This window comes from Pelmatolapia mariae, linkage group LG3_W, assembly GCF_036321145.2.
Source record: "Pelmatolapia mariae isolate MD_Pm_ZW linkage group LG3_W, Pm_UMD_F_2, whole genome shotgun sequence".
NCBI lineage: Eukaryota > Metazoa > Chordata > Actinopteri > Cichliformes > Cichlidae > Pelmatolapia > Pelmatolapia mariae.
In genome coordinates, this window is record NC_086229.1 from 43,328,381 (window position 1) to 43,346,175 (window position 17,795).

The following is a 17,795-nucleotide window of genomic DNA, read 5'->3' on the forward strand; positions in this document are numbered from 1 at the left end:
CCAAGCAAAACCCAAATAACTGCTGTGATGAACATGTTTAGGCATTTTCTTGTTTGGTTAATTTGTCTGAATGTTTCTTTCCGCACGTTTTCTTGCTGCAATGAAACCAGTCAGTGGTTTATATGTGTTTATACACCGCTCAACAAAATCAGAGTAAGAAACTTCTGGTCAGTTAAGTAACAGAGGAGGTTGTTAATCATTTCAGCTGCTTTGGTGTTAATGAAATTAACAACACTTCCACTTTTGCATTTGGTTGGGGTCATTGTCACCACTGGTAGCATGAGATGATAGATAATGCACTCAGGTACAAAACTAGGTACACTTAAATTAATTTCTTTCTTTTAAACTTGGCTAACTATTACGAATTATGAGGTCAAATGAGCTAAATGCAGACCCAGGACAAATAAAAGGTGAGCTTGAGGTCAAAGCTCATAGTTCCAGTTTGAGTGCCAAAACAAAGGAAACTCAAATCTATCAGAAATTAAAGTGCACAAAACTCCAGGATCATATAACATTAGCAGTAAATTTTAAGAAGTCTTATAGTGTTATAGAAGAGCTCAAAAACCTTTGTGGTTTTAGTTTACATGGTTCTCACTTTTTCATTTTTTCCAGGTTTTCCACAAACACATCTGGGTACTTACAGATTCTAAATAGTCCATCACGTAAATGGTTGTCTGCCTCCCTGAAACAGCAACCTTGAACACACTTAAACAAAAATGCTTTTTAGTGGCCACTTCAGGCTCACTCCTTACAAAATATGAAACCTTACAGAATCAAAGAAATCTTTATTTTGTATTTTGTTTTTTGTTTTTTAAATAGAGTTATCAGGCCTGACCTAAGCTATTTAAAGTCACTGCTTCAGGTTTGGTGAGTGAAATTCCCATATTTCATTCTTCCAGTACTTAACACAATTATTAGAAGCTATGTTGTGAGTATGTCAAGGCTTCACAATGAAGAATTCAGAAGCAGCTGGATAAATTATTATGAAAATAGGAGGATCTATTATGTTGGGACATTATTCTTTTTTTCATTTTACGTAATCTTATTTCTGCGTTTTAAAGTGTTAGGTCAGAAATAAAAGCGCACCAGTGTTTTTTTGGATTCAAAGTTCAATTCAAATACACAATTCAGTTTTACTGATGTAGCATGAAATCAGCTGCCTTAGAGCACTTAAAGTAGTATGCAGTTTAGACTAGAAAATATGAGTTTTACTTTTTAGATCTCTGTCATGCATCAATGTGAATCTTTTTTTATAAAAGAAAGGAAAACAGCTTGGTCATTTCAGTGTTGTTTGGAGTAATAATGAAACTGTCTTGGAGGTTACAATGGGGGTCAACAGAGGCTAAAAAGCACATTTTTGTCCCGGGGGACTCCTCAGGAGGTTAATCCTGTTATGTCTTTGGCATCATCCTGTATGGCTGGTTGTAAACTACATTTCCCACCCTCCACGATTCACTTTACCTATTATTTGTTTTTATCGGTGTGGATTGACCTGCATGGCATCCTGTTAATATAGATTAATCTGCAGAACTCGACATTTAGTAACTGTGTGGATGTTATTAAGACTTTTTCAAAAGTCTACTTAATCTCTCTCTGTGTCCTTACCCTAAAAGGAAACGGTTAGTGTAGGTTCTGTTTTCTAAATCTAGCCTCGTAAATGTCACATTAACTCTCCATCGATCAAATAAAATTACAGTTAAAGGCCATGTTAGAGCAGAATATTGGCTTTGAGAGGAAAAAGGGAGGAAAACATAGAAATAGTCCATCCAGCATCTTTAAGACAGACAAGGTGTGTGCACATTTGTCTTTGTGAGGGCCTAGAAAGTGAGAACAGACCTGGTTTTTAGGTGGTTTTAGGGTCTAAGATAGAGTAGAGCCAGGTTTTGGTGGTTACTTATCATAATAAAGGGAAAAGGAGTGCATGGGTGTCCTCATAAAGACAGAGTGTGTGTGTGTGTGTGTGTGTGTGTGTGTGTGTGTGTGTGTGTGTGTGTGTGTGTGTGTGTGTGAGAGAGAGAGAGAGAGAGAGAGAGAGAGAGAGGGAGAGAGGGGTATGAAAGCTGACAATTCAAATGAAAACATGAGGAAATTAAACTTAAAGTATGAAATATGAGAACGTCCCTTTGTTTTGTAAATGTTCCCATCACTTCAGAGGATGTTAATTTCCTGGATCATCCCAAACCTGAAACCTTAAAGTCTTCAAACTAAGGTTCACGGATTTATGTTATGGGAATTCTGTTTTGACCTCATAAAGGACATTGGTCCTTGCAGTGTTACTGTGTAAACATGAGTCCCCACAGCATAAGGGATACAAAAACACGCGTGTGCACACACACACACACACACACACACACACACACACACACACACATGTTTTTTGTCCCATCCATGGCTTCTCTGTAGCTTTCATAATCCATGAGCAACTCTGATTGATTCCACTACTTTTAAAAAGGTCAAAGGGCAAAAAGTCACAAGTTGGGGTCAACAGACAATTTTTAAGCACATGCATGTGTGTGTGTGTGTGTGTGTGTGTGTGTGTGTGTGTGTGTGTGTGTGTAGTGCCGAAGGGCTGGGGTGGTGGTTCAGTGACCAACAAAGAAATTCCAGATGCTGAGGAATTTATCTTTACTGGGAATATGTTGTGTTTCAGCGAGGAGAGGTCATGAGAACAGCAGAAAGCACACACACACACATTCAAACACACACCACAAACAGCATCCCCACTTCCTTTTGGACCAATCCCTGAAAGCACAGACACTTTAAATCCATCAGTTCATTAACACTGTTGGGTTTTTAACCACAAACAGGATAATAAGATCAGGACTTGTGTTTCCCGCTGGCTGTTAGGCTCGGCGCAGTGTCTCTTGTTACCAAATAGCTGGGACTTGCCCAGAAATTCCTTCTCGTTGGGAAGGAAAAATCCTCTGGAGCAACATAAAACCCAAACAACACCTTAATCTTGTTGTTTAAAAGCAGCAGAGATGAAAAACTCTCCACACTTACAGCCACTTAAGCATGAAGTCACACCTAGAGTTTGAATTGTGTGGACTGAGCTATAGTGGAAAAGTTTACTCTGTCAAAATCACAGGCAAAGTACAGAGTCAATGAGGTAGACTGAGTAATATTTCTTGTATTTTATATGGATATAAGTCATATGATATTTATGGCTTCACATATCTATATTAAATATCCATATAGATGATAATAAAGACAACCGTGATGATGATAATGGTGTTGGGAGTGATGATGGTGCTGATAGTAATGCTTTAATTTATGAAAACGTTGAACTATAGAGAAGTTTACAGTTGCAGATATTAAAAAGTATCAAATTAAGTTTAATAAATGTGATTTTAAGACAAGTCTGAACTGGCAATTCATAAGGAACCCATCTCTAATTCCATTTTTTTGTGCTGCTCAAACTCTGGACCCGACGTTAAAATTCATACTTTTCAAAAGTACATAAACTTACATATGATGCAGAATTCTTTAGTCTCTCGGGTTTTATTTTTGGTATCCATATGTATTGTTGGGCCCTTTATAAATTTACCCCCTCGTGGAAAAGAGATTTATAAATCTTTATTTACTGATGATGGACAACCTCTGCTGTGCACCTGTCCTATGAAATAAGTATTTTTTCTGAAATATCATGTTTTAACATCATTTTCAGTTAATGCTAAAAGGAAAATGAACTAATTTACGCCATTTTTTAAAGTTAATAAAATGGAAAATACCCAGATTTCTTGTATATTTTAAATTTAAAAGGACAATTACAGTTTAAAGTTCAAGTAAATGAACTAAATAACAGATATTGCTTGAATACAAAACATGCTTGTGTGTGTTTTATTATTGACAGCATTGATCTTCCATAAATATCAGGAGTTTATTTTGTTATAAAAGGACTTCCTTCCTGTCGTCAAATGCCAGCATTTGTCTCAGCTTATAGCCTTGAACGCCTGCCTTGTTGGGTCATTTCCTGTTTTAGTTCAGAACACCATGTCTCAGAGAGAAAAGAGACTCATATTTCATATATTTGGTTTCAGGAAACACTGAACTATGTCGTCATTCTCAACTGGATTGACCCCAGGATAGGAAAAAGAAACAAAACGATGTCTTTTGAGTAACATTTTATTCCCCAGTAAGTAAAAAACAAAACAATGATAATGTAACACAGTTGAGAGATGAAATAAGAGATGTTGAGTCATGTAAAACAAACTGGATAAATCTGATACGTCTTCGCTGTTTTTGGTATATTTAATTCACTTTGTTCACGATGTATTCATTGGCTTTTAACCGGAAAGAAATAAGACATAAATGTGTCAGAAAGTTCTGCTGCCTTTCATGACAAACATGCAAAGTTTCTGATACAACACGAGCTGTTTGTTTGGCCGTATCTGTCATTTCAGCTTTGGGCAGCATCTTTGCTGTCTGGAAAGAGGTCGTGTTGACCGCAAGTCCCTTCCAGAAGAGCTCGTCTGCCAGAAAGGCTTTCGTTTCATCCATCTGATCAGGACGCCTTGTGCTCTTCGAGAAGCTTTGATCACCACACACACCATGTCTTTTCATGCCAGTAATGGCTCCATATCACCAAACATAAAACTCTTCTTGTGATTTTTTTTTCCCTTTGACGTTTTAGCTCTTATTTCCGCCACGTGCCCGGCTGCAGGTTGTCATTTTTCAGCCCGTCCTGCACTCAGATGGTCGTGGCTGATTTGACTTTGGAGGAGAGGACCTGCCTGAACCTCCTCTTCAGCTCCTGCATGTTGGGAGATTTGGGTCTGGCCAGGTGGAGTCCTCCTCTTCTCTTCTCCCCATTCCCTCCTCCCAGTGCCCGGATCACCTGCGGGACAGAAGACAGAGAGACTTGCCAAAATGTAATCACATATGACAACAAGTCAGCTTTGCTGCAATTTAAAACTGATGCCTGCTAAACTAATTCAAGTCAGTACTGGAAGAAAATTACGTTTGAATGAATGTCTGAAATCAAATCTGGTTTATATTCCACTGAAGGAATGCTCAGATGTAGTCCATATATGATATTCTACGCTGGGAGGATTCAAACAAAGGCTTAGACTATGTTAAAATATGACAGAAGTTCAAACAGGTGTCCTGTTTTAAGATGACATTTAAGGGCTTATAACAATAAAATTGTTGTAAATATGTTTGCAGTTAACAGGAAACAAAAAAAGGAATAAAGTTAAGTCTAAAAGTCTTTATTTATTACTAATGCTTATCAGGGAAACACAAAGATATTAGGCGCTACAGAAAAGGTTTAGACTACTGTCAGCACACAGAGGGCTTTCAGGAAAAGTGACACTTTTGTGGAGAACTGATTGGTCAGAAGGTTATATTTGCAGTTACCACGACGATATATTCCAGCAAAAAGTGGGGTAAGCCTGAAGTTACCTGGCTGAATTAATGACGTTCCTCCACAGTAAGTGTAGAGGAACAGCACGTTCACCATATAAGCTTGATACAATGTTAGTATTGTGTTTACTGCTTATTTTCACTCCCTTCAAAGGGCTATTGCTGCTCAAAACACTGAAATATTTTCATGCATTCCTCATGTGACAATTAGCAGCACCCATACAGATCTCATATCCTGCAATCTGACAACCACTCTCCCAGACTCCATCGAAATTAAGTGAGTGTGACTTATATCACCACTACCACTTCCTGCCTTGTCATGTGAAATCTCTCAAGCGTTGTCTGTATTAGGAAAAAAAAACCTTATCCAAAAAATACACCATTGAAACCAAACTTAATGAAAGCTGGAATTAAAAACAAAAACAATGACCTGAAAGACTCAAAAAGCTACAGAGAACCGCAGATTTACACAATGATTCAACAAGCCAGCGTTTGGGAATCTGCTCTCTGCAGCGCCACAAAAGGAAGCAGAAAGTCTAAACATACCCAAAATGAAACAAACTACTTGGGCAAAAATTACTCCACTAGAAAAAACAAATATACAAACCAGTCTATTATGGGCTTTTTGTGATCCTTTCTGGGCCAACACATGGTTTTTCTGTGTTTTCTGTATTTATGGGCATCAAGGGGAAATGAAATCCATTTTCACAGAAAGCAGAAAGTCCCACATAGTTGGTTGGACTCAGAATACACTGATAGCTAAGTCAAATTCTAGCATTTTGGACCAACAAATATCAGCAAAAACAAAGTCCCACCTCCTGACAGAGATGTAGGAAGGCAGCATGGACTCCTTCGTGGTTTTCTCTGGCTGAGACCTCAAAGTAAACTCCTCCTGTGAGCAGAAGTAACATTCAGATTAGGGCCACTCTTATCTTTAGCACAGAAATGTAATTCATTAGATATCATGCAGTATATAGTTAAGATATATCACATACTGTATATACAGGATGGGCAACACTCACAGGTCTGAGAAGTTAAATCAATAAAGGGGTCAAGATTTTTATTCATGGTCATATTTTTATGACCATGAAATTATTTACATAAAACAAAACCTGTACTTAACAAGATAAAGAAGAGATTGGCTAAAAATAAATAACTATAAAAAACTCTGAACTTAAACACTGAGACAGATATCGCTGTTTGTTTCTTAGTTTGTTAGCTTTTATTTACATTTATTTGACAGCATTTTGAGCCATTAGTTGTTATATATTCAGCTGTAGGTGCTACTTGTTTTATAGAGTTTAATTAGTCCACTTTCTTTTGCCTCGTCCTGTTCATTCTTGTTTCTGTGCTCCCTTGCTTCATGATAGGTATTCACATCATGTTTTACTTTGTTAGTTATTTGTCTCCTGTGTCTTGTGCTTGACTTACAGTACCCTACTCTCCTGTCTCATTGTCACTGATCGTCTTCACCTGTGTTTTGCTCCACCAGTTCCTTCCACTTGTCTGATTTCCTCATGTGTATGAACAGTACAGTCCTTCCCCTTAGTTTCTGACTTAGTGTCAGTTTACCCTCGCTGTGCGTTTCTATGCAGCCTTAGTGTGCCTTTATTTGCATTTAGGACTCTTATGCCACATTACATGAAAAAATAATTTTACTCATTAGTCTCCTTCTGCTTCCTTCATATTCTCATGTGTATAAATAGTCCACTCCTTCCCCTCAGTTTTTGTATTTTTATCATCTCTGCTCTCTCTGTTTCTTTATGAACCTGGGGTGCACTTCTTTGCATTTTGGAGTCTTATCAGCCTTAATAAATGGCTTGTATTTTGTTTATCCACTCTCTAAATTTCATGGGTTATTTGAAAAAAAAATATTTTATTTATGCTACCGTTGTCTACTTCATAATTCAATCGCATTAGTGATATGAAATTGTGTTTTTTAATGATCTTAGTTGCACTTTCTAGACTCCACAGAGAGATATACATATATCCTATTAACCTGCAGCCATTTTTGTCCTGGATGTAGTTTGAACTTTACTATTACACTCTTCTCCTTTTGCGCAATAAAAATAAAAGTAACGTCCATATCGATGCTGTAGATGATAGACTGCACCACTATTTTCCTCCAGACCAAACTGAAAATCAGCTGATTGTAGCACAAATGCAAGCAGAACCGACAGACGTGATCAATAGGCAGACAGACTAACAATTCCAAGAAACTGTACTGGGAACCAGTTCTCAACTCGTCCCTAGTGGTAACTGCTCCACTATGCTAACCAAGAGGAAGAGTGTTTGGAACACTGCAAATCGGCGCTCTGATTTCCAGCTGTTAGTATTAGTTGTTTAAAAAATAAATATGTTATTTTCCACTGACAATTTAACAGATTAGCATCCTATAGTCCCCCCTTTTTTATGCAAGTCATTTTATTGTTCACATACAGCCCATGATTATCATCATCGCGAACACTTAGAATCTGCTGGTCTGACTGAACTGAAGTGAAGTTCCTCTGTGATCACACAGGAGAACATCTAATACTTCCCATCTATCATGCTTTTTAAAATAACTTTCTCTTTCTGAAGGTGTTTAAACTACTTCCAGGGTAAAAAAAAATGTCAGCAGAGTATTTGAATGCATCAGATCCTTCAGTAGAGAAGTGCCGAGGACACAGCCGCAGGTCATTTGGAAATCTTCTTGGTCAACAGAGATTGCCTCAGTACTTTCGCCTCTTCTTATCACCACAAACATACAACTTCCTTTGTTTAATGTTAAGTAGAATTACAACCTAAAGCAGCACAGTGTGGCACACTTCGTATACACCCGATTGTGGAGTTGATCTAGATTGTGGAATGCGATGTTCTCGCAAAGTGATGGTGGCTGTAGCTCCAGAGGTAGAGCCGGACATTTACTAATCAGAAGGTTGGTGGTTTGATTCCGGCTGCTCCAGTCTGCTTGCCAAAGTATCCTTGGGCAAGATATTAACCCCAGGCTGCTCTCTGATGCACTTGCGCATAGAAAAAGCCCTTATATGAATGGGTGAATAAGGCATGTTGTATAAAGTGTTCTGGTAGAATAAAAGGAACCAGTCCATTTACCATTTAGTGGTAGGACATATTATATGTTAAACATTTAGCCTTGTGATATATTTTATTGCTAGTAGAGGACATTTTTAACACATTAATGCCCACAAACTGGAGTAGTCAGGCTTCTTTTTTGAAGAAATCTCTCTTTTGATTAGTGGGCAAAAGTTTGGTGGTACAGAAGTAGAAGAAACTCCCACCTAATGAAGCTGCTAACGTCTCGCCTTCATCTGCAGGCACTTGTCGGGCTCGGAGCAGGTCACTTTTGTTGCCAACCTGCAGCAGATTACAGATGACACAACAGATTAGATTATAGGATTGGGGTTAGTAGGTGTCTGGTGTTGTCTGGTCTGTCTTGCACGAAAGATTGAATGAACAGAAACAGAGACATTTAAAATAAAATAACTGAAAGAAAATCACTAGGTTGTTGCATAAAATTATGCGCACACTTTTTTTTTTCCAGGTTGTTTATAATGATCGCATAACTAACCAGTATAACCGGTATGTTTCCAGAGGGGTGTATACGTCTGACATGCTGGTACAGTGGCTGGATGGTTCTGTAGCTGTTGTGGTCTGTGATGGAGAAAACCAGCACATATCCATCTGCCCAGTAGATTGACCTGCAGGTCCAGTTATCATAGTGGGGGTTAGCATAGTGCACTGCGTTTAATTCAAATTCATATTCGTGTGTTTCTAGTCTTACCTGTTGATCTGCTCCTGACAGTACAGACCCTCGGCATCATCCTGTAAAACACACAGTAACATTCTGTAGTTCTGCTAACAGGTACTAGAAAGGGGATCATATTCAAATCTAGAACTTCATTGGAAATTCTCCTTCACACGAAGTTCTGAATAATCAGGAACCATCGTATCTTGAAGAACTTGCAGTACCATGCAATCCTAGAGTAATAGAGAACTTTGCGCTCTCAGACTGCAGGCTTACTTCTCGTTGCTAGAGTTTCTATGAGTAGAATGGGAGGCAGTGGCTTCGTCTTTCAGTCTCTACTGTGCATTTAGTTTTGCTGCTATAGATCCAGATTTCCCATCATAGACTGCTCCTTCAAGCCCCTTTTTTCTGTTTGTCATTATTGCATGGCCTAAGTTTTGTCTGTTTATGTTATCTGTCTTTTCTAATTTTTTTCTTCTATACAGATACAGCCTCAAAAATATGCACTCACCCACATTAATACTTGGTTAAAGGTCTCTAGCAAGTTGTATGTCAACCAGACACTTTTTGTCATCATCAACAAATTTGTGGCATAAATCTTTCTGGATTTCAGGCCAATCTTCTTGGTAGAATTCGTAGAGTTCAGTTAAATTGGTTGGTTTGATGGCACAGATGCGGCTTTTAAGCATAATCCACAAAATTGGTCTAGGTTGAGCTGTTGCAAGGCTGTTCCAGAAGTTTAATGTTAGCCTGCTTTATCCATCAAAACAAATTCTGATGTCTGTTTGGAATCATTGTTCTACTCAGAGCATGTCCAAGTTTCAACCATCTAGTTGTTGATTTGTTATGAACTTGGCGGTAGTCCTCCTCCATTGTTATTTAATTTACTTTGTACAATGTCTCAGTACCACTGGTATTTGGGCAGCTGCAAATTTGTCCATGGCGATGTAAAACTGACTTGACTATGGAGAGTGATGTTTGTGTTCCAGCAGTTCCAGTTCATGGCAGCCTTTTTTCTGAACATCTGAACTAGTTTCCTGTCATTTGAGGATGATTGTTTGGATCTTTTTCCAGACCCTGGGAAAGTGTTGACACATCCAAATAACTTGTACTTATGTATAGTTGTTTGAATTGATGATCCTGGAATCTACAGTTGTTTAGAAATGGCTCCAAGAGACCTTCCCAACCTGTGCAAATTTATAATTCTTCTTCTTAGATCTTCCTTGAACTCTCCCATTGTTCTGACTGTTGCTCAGTCCAATGAGTGCTGTCAAACAAATCCTTTTTATGCTGACAAAGGGAAACAACTAGTTGTAGTCAATCATCACTAACAAGTTAAAAGGCCTTTGTCTTGTCAAGTTAGTCACGTGAATGTTTGTATATATTTGAGAATGTGTGGTTCAGAGAAAGTCTACAATAAATTCAGATTTGTACACCTAGTTCTTGTTGTTTAAAGTCACTAAAGATGAGGTACAATCATTCCAGCCTGGAAAAAGTACAGTTCAAAGTTCATTAAAAGACCAAAGTTACAGTGACATTCTTGCGTATGCTCATGATGACTGGATTTCTGAACACAACTGTACGTGCTGCAGAATTGCATGCAACACGTCAGACCAAAATCAAAAAAATTATGCCCAATACAAACAAATATAACTATATCCACGGTGATTTTCCTGTTCAGAGTGGAACAAAGTGGCCAAGCACATAGTAATTGTACTAGAAACGTTCATTGCCATGACTAATGCCTCCTTGTGGACACGTGCCAGCTGTTTCTGACTTTGAACTCAATCTATCAGACCACCCAATTTATTTTCTTATCTGAACTCTACCTACAAATTTACCAAGCAAAGTGTGTTTCCATTATTTGCTTTTTAAACACCAAATTTTAGAAAACACCCAATTAAAGGTTACGATAAAGCCCTTAACTGCTTGACCTCGACACACACATTCAACACTCATGCTTCTCTCACATGTCAGTTATTTCTGTCTAATCTCTGAGAGGTGGTCCAGCCTGCCAGGAGAGACCTCCTTGCCCTCTGTTATCTCCCCCTGTGTAGGAAATGAGCAGCTCTGACGCTTGGTTTTGTAAACAGGCTGACTGTTGAGCAGGATAAGCTGTGTGGCACGTTGCACTCATTAAACTCATCATGTGTGAGGAGATTGTATTTGAAGTACTTCCTCATACTTCAATACTTTCCTAAAATGGCTTTGAGATAACTTCTTTTTTTTTTTTTTTAATGGGAATATTTGGGGACTTTGGGGAGTACAAATTTTACTAAATTAGGCAATGATGCAAGAAAGAGATATCCCTTTGGAATTTTTTAACCGACAAATTAAAGCTAGCACAGTATCAGATTTTCACTTCCAAATTATCACAGTCTAGGAAGTTCACAACGGCATATTATTGTTATATCTACAGGATATTTAAAAAAAAAAAAAAAAAAACACGAAGGAAAAGAACAAATGTCAGTCATGTTATTGGCAAATTAATCTATAACTATGTGCACAGAGGCGGGTAACTCTAATCATAATGGTACAAAAGCTTAGAAATAAAGCAACACACTTTTAGGATATAATTGTATGTGCATCATCATCATCAGCTTTTTTATGATTTGTTCCCCTTTATAAATAAAACATTTGAAGAGAAGGCAGTCGAGGCTTTTGTACATGAGATAGCCAAACAGTGGCCTCGGTAGCACGTGGAAGAACGATACACAGCCACAACAGCCTGCCACCTCATAATCATGATAAGTGACAATAATTACAAACTAATCAATAACAGGTCTCAGTTAAAGCCAGTGCCTTAATTTCCTGATGGTGGCTTACTTATCTCCTACATTTCTGACCCCATCAAGCTAACTCAAACTGATCTATGATCATTTATGTACTCAGTGCTTCCTTGTGATGTGGTTAAAGGACATTTTGACACAACATCTGAACAAAGATGTTTGCAGCAGTTTCCCAAAATATTCTTTTTTTCAATTTTAACATCTAGAAATAGTTTGAATAACTTTCTAAATCAAGTTTGAAACCTGTCATATCAGCCGTCTGTATGTTTCAGTTATATTTTGGTACTTTCATGCAGTTAGCATAATGCAAGCTAATCTCCAGGATGACGACATGGCTACGGTCCCCTGTTTACCTGGAGAGCGACACAGGGTGTATCCTGGATCTGAAGCGACACTTCCTCACCCTCCAGCGTGACCTTTCTGGAGTAGAGTGCCCCTGCAGACAGAGAGATTGAGGCGGATTGATGAACGGATCATCTTTTTTTTCTATAACAGTGGACTTTTACAGAGGGAACTCAGTCAGTGAGTACAGTCAGATGTGCAGAAACTCACCTGTGTTTGCTTCATAATCACCAATGAACCTCTTGGTCAGAAACCTAACAATCAAAGCTAAAAAGAAACAAAAAGAAAAATTAGGGATGCAAAAGAAGAATAAAAAGTAACAAGAAGAATGAGCACAGAGTTTGTAGGGCAGAATCCAAACCTCTATTACAGAAAAATGCCCTGCAGTAACCTTCTGATCTATTTAACACTTTCCCCGAGCACTGCTACATAAGTTTGATTTTCAAGACTTTAGTATCTAAACAAAAGAGTCCCAAAGTCTGAAGGGAGAAATGATTCACCAATACTCAGAATTTTAATCATCTTCTATTGGTAAATGATTGCCTCATCCACCTCTGGGTGTTTGGATTCTGAACACTGCTTTTCTAACTTTCACTGTCTTTTGGGAGTGGGAGTTTGGCTTAATATATCTATTTGGATACCACCCCATTCACTCCATCAAAGGAGAGGTTTATCTCTCTGTTGGCTACCAACAGATGACACCATGAATAATACATATAAAAAGGTCACTGGAGTGATTCAGTGCCTGGATTTAAAACAATAAAGGACTCACAAGAGATATAAGCAACATATGCCTCAAGAAATAACTTGTAGCTTCATATTAACAACTGTTGTTCTTATTTCAGAGCAAGGCATGAAATTAAAGGACCAATACTAATCAAAAGGTTCAAACTGAAAGAAAGCTTTATTAGTTTGCGTGTGCATTGATTCTTTGCTCAGAGAAACTGAAAAAAAGAAAAAGAAAAAAAGCGCAGAGCTCCATCTCAGAGTCCAACATTTATGCTAACAGAGTCTAACATTTATGCCAACTGAGGCATGTAAAGTATTGACAGTACAATTAGAAAAAGACTGAACGAGTACGGACGGTTTGGAAGGGTTAAAGGGAGAAAGTGTCTTCTCTCTAAAAAGAACGTGGCAGCACGGCTTTGGCTTGCAAAGTTTCTTCTGAAAACCAAAAACAAAGTCCTTTGGACAGGCGAGATCAAAGTTTAGGTGTTTGGCCATAATGCACAGAACCACGTTTGGAGAAAGCCAAACACAGCATATCAGCACAAACATCCCATAACAGCTGTCAAGCGCGATGATTTGTGCTTGTTTTGCAGCCACAGGATCACTGAGTCAATCATGACTCCTCTGTATACCAAAGGGTCGAATGTGAGGCCATCTGGCCCACAGCTAAAGCTTGGGCCAAATTAGGTCACGCAACAGGACCTAAACACAACAGCAAATCTACAACAGAATGGCTGAAAAAGAAAAGAAAGCAAAGTCCAGACCTCAACCTGGCAGAAATGCTGTGATGAGACCTTAAGAGAGCTGTGCATGAACGAATCCTTGCAGAGAAGAGTCAGTCACAATTCTTCCAGTTGGAGAAATAAATTCAACAAACAATAACTTTGTGTTATTGCTGCTAAATGCTACAAGCTATTAAATCATGCAGTCTACTTTTTTTTCCCCCCACAGGCATGCATAAACTCCTATGAAACTCTGTTTTTCACACGACTGCATTTGTGTTAATGCATATGTGTGAGTTTGTTCTTCAACACCCAGTGCTGCCCTAACCATGTAAAAACTTCTTCGACTTCTAGAGCATCCATGTGCTGTCTGATAAAAGGTTAAATGAATAGGCTGCAGTATAAACTTTAACTACATTTTGATATTTTAAAAAAACAACTTTGAAAGCATTTCTTATCAGTTAACAGCTTCAACATGTCATTTAATCATTGACCAGTTAGACAAGACACCTCTAAAATACTGGACATGTGGTAGCACAGCATGAGCCATTGGAGCGCCCACAAATCCTGGTTCCTATATTTCCCATAATGCACCCAGGTTGCACCTTACATTACGCCTTTTGTGTCAGGTAAAATGTTTTTGTCTTTTAACACCACAACTGTGGTTCGTGACACCAATCATAAAAGTGCAAGTCATAAACTCAAGTTAAGGCTCCCATGGTGATATCACAGCGGCATCATTAGGGTGCATCATGTGGGCCACAGCTACTTTGAATGTTTACTACTAACTGATGAACTGATAATTTCTGTGGGAATCTTTTAGCCCTTCCTTCGCTTTCTGCAGCCTTCTCGCTCTCATGTTCCAATCTGAGCTTTATTATAACTGTAGCTCAGTCTCTTACCTCCAGTGAGATAAATGAGCCTCTTGTACTAAAGCTTACTCTCTGCTGCTCCCCTGGCTGATCTGTTTAGTCTGTTACTGAGAGCCAGTGCTGCGCTTTCTGACTGCAGGACATCGAATGTATTCTGAGAAGCCGCCATGTGCTTAAAGATTCCTGAAATCTAAAATAAAACAATCGAACAGAAGCTGCCATTTATAGTCTTTCCTTTCCTCATGTTGGATACTTTTATTCTGAAGGGTCTCACTCAGGTAGTTACATTATAGCAATAAGTAGCTACATTTACTTTGACGACTATACTCAGTGCCAATATTAAGCTGTTTTGATAGGTTACTTTGAGTGGATAAGATATCCAAATTACTCCCCATTTTTGACTTTTCAAAATAAGAGTTTGAACGCACAACCAAGCACTACTTCCTAAAATATATTTTTAATTTTTTTAACTAATCTTACTATAAATAGATAAACATAGCTTCATTAACTGATGCAAATGAATAAATACATTGATAGTGGTATATATATTTTCTATGTTTATTTTGATTTCGCTCTCTGTTAATGCCATCAACATGCCAGGCAATGCAAATGAATATTAGAGTGTGTGCCTAAATCTGGCACACACAGATTTCTCCATATAATGGGTCCTTATGTTAATTAGTATCTCATGCACTTTTAACATAAATATTAAAAAATACATTTGCCTAACATGCACTAAACTTTTTGCTACTCATCAGTTGTTTTTGTCCAAAATGCTTGAGTAAAGTTATCAGTGCATGGCTTTTAATTGTCAATAAATACTTTTTGATTCGTAGAGTTTCTGTGAAATTATTTAGATACTTTAACTACAACTTGATATACCCATTAAGAGCCGTTAAAGTGGACGGAAATTAGTGAAATTGATCATGTAAACAATGGGATTTGTCGCCCCCTGGCGATCATTACCGGTATGCATTTTCGGCAGGCATTTGCAAATATTTCTACCTTAATTAATCAGGATATTTTAATTAGAACGGACCATGCAGGATTGTTCACAGTCGTCATGTTAAAATCCAAGAAAGCCCAGCCACAGTTTTCCCAGAGTAGTTCCCCACAACGCGTCAAATCAGCTTTAGTTCCCGTGCAAAACTTCCCGCATTCATTTGAAGCCTAATTTCACAATTCAACCTGTATAATCCCCCCTCCATTCCTCCCCGTACCGGTTTTCCCGACGTTGCTCGCTCCCAGCACCACAATCTTCACCGTCTTGTTGGGCACGCAGTCCAGCAGGGGGTACTCCGGTATGGGGACCAGCAGAAAGTTGCCAGACCCGCTGCTGTTCATGGTTCCCGGTGCAGGGTCGCCAGTCAGCCGCATTTAGCTCCCCTCTGCCCTCAGCTCAGCTCTGCTCTCACTAGAAAAATAAAAAACAAATCCCTGGACCCAGAGAGGGGAAAAATTACTCCAGCGCGCACATAATATCTCTGTAGAGAGGACACCGGACCTCCTGAGGTAGCCTGTGGATTATTCACGCTTCTAGCAGCTTTAAACGTGTTGTGAAATTACCATAGAAAAACTATTTTATCCGAAAAAAAAAATCCAAATTATCTTCCAAGTATCCCAGTTCCAGTTCAAAGTTTTCCTCCACTGAGTGAAAAGCTTCGTGGATCCTTTTCACTCACTTCACAAACAGGCATCCCTGCCCTCTTTTGACGCCTGAAACAAATAAAAAAGAGAAAAGGATTCCGATCCGCAGCGATTCCAGATGCCTCTGACTGAGAGCAGAAAGAGGCAGAGAGGGAGGGATGTAGACTTTGAACCGTCCCCTATAATATTCCCGTGAGACCGGTCTAAATCGAGCTCCACTTCCCGGCCTGGAATCAGACATCCTGAAGCTTCTGGGAGCTGATAAAACCCGTGATTAGTAAGTAACGAAGCCGCAAAACAAACATGCAGAGCAAGACGAGGCCCTGTGAGCCAAATACTAATATTAATAATAAAAATGTCTCCTTAGCTCATTCACACGTTCTACTTTTGTGCTTTCATTGTGTTGGAAGACCATTTCTGTATTAAACACGTGACCTTTCCAAGGAGATTTTATTTTTTAACATTTTTGATTTGCAAAGATTCAGTTGTAGTACAAAGTTTTGATCGGCATTTTCTCTCTTTAAAATATGTTATGTATTCATTTATTCATGAGAATTTTTAAGCCCTCTACTGTTCACCTGTTTGTTCTTCCATCTTCCCAGAGACTTTATTTTTGCCATTGTTTGACATATATTTTATCTTCATAGTTGAGTCCAAAATCAAAACCCACTAGCCACCAAGGTCTTACTAATAAACATATAACTGAGTGAAGATTTTTCTAGGAACCCAAACAAAAAATTAAAAAGGTAAAAGTTTTGTAAAAGACACTTTATCAGGTGTAAAACTTATGTAAATACAGCAAAAAGTCAAGAGTTTATCTTAAAATTATTGTAATATCGGTTCACACCCCTGTCGTAGATTTTAAAAAATACATTTTAATACATTTTTGATTGTTAAAGATAGTCGCCATCACACTGAAGACTCATTCAGTTTCACACAAGACTTTCAGAAGCTTTTAAAAATGTTCAAAATGTACTTTGCCCAACTTTACAATGGTTACACGTGTTTATTTTGTTTGTAATTTCAATATTTATTTTTAAATCTTTGCGTAAATATACAATTGACATGATAATTTAAGCTATTAAAAATGCAATAGCTAAGAAAAAAGCTTTTACGATTGTCTATTTAAAACAGATATAATACTTTTTTTTAATAGATTAAGACATAACTGTGACAAATAACTACTCAGAACCACAGAAATGTTTTTAATAATATTTTATATTTTTTAAACACATATTTGTAATGTTTGTTTTATATGTAGGGTAACAGGGTTGAAAATAAGTGCTCGTATTAGATGCTAGCAGTGGAATGTAATGAAAGGCATTTTATTTCATTTTAAACAAAAAACGACCCACACGCTTTTTATTCCTCCAGCGGATCTGACACGGGAAGCACCGCCCGCCAAATACAGCCTCATGCACAGAATCGAACTAACTTCAGTCCGTCTGAGTTGTGAGTAGGCGACCCTCCCTCTCAGCTTCCCCGAGTAGACGGCAGCGAAGTCAGACGGCGACATTAGAACCGGAAAACCACGGGTGTTTAACCTTCAAAATAAAATAAGAGTGTCAGTAGATTAACTCCTGAC

At 38.3% G+C, this 17,795-nt stretch overlaps 1 protein-coding gene across 1 annotated transcript; it reads right to left on the reverse strand.

Moving 5' to 3' along the window:
- Window positions 1–4,129: 4,129 nt before the first annotated feature.
- rasl11a (RAS-like, family 11, member A) lies at window positions 4,130–16,425 on the reverse strand. Its single transcript, XM_063469447.1, has 8 exons — window positions 15,784–16,425; window positions 12,451–12,507; window positions 12,252–12,334; window positions 9,146–9,186; window positions 8,933–9,062; window positions 8,643–8,718; window positions 6,180–6,256; window positions 4,130–4,837 (listed from the first exon to the last, which is right to left on the reverse strand). The coding sequence occupies exons 1-8, from the start codon at window positions 15,938–15,940 to the stop codon at window positions 4,691–4,693; spliced, it is 768 nt and encodes a 255-aa protein (XP_063325517.1). The 5' UTR covers window positions 15,941–16,425; the 3' UTR covers window positions 4,130–4,690.
- Between the last annotated feature and the right edge of the window lie 1,370 nt (window positions 16,426–17,795).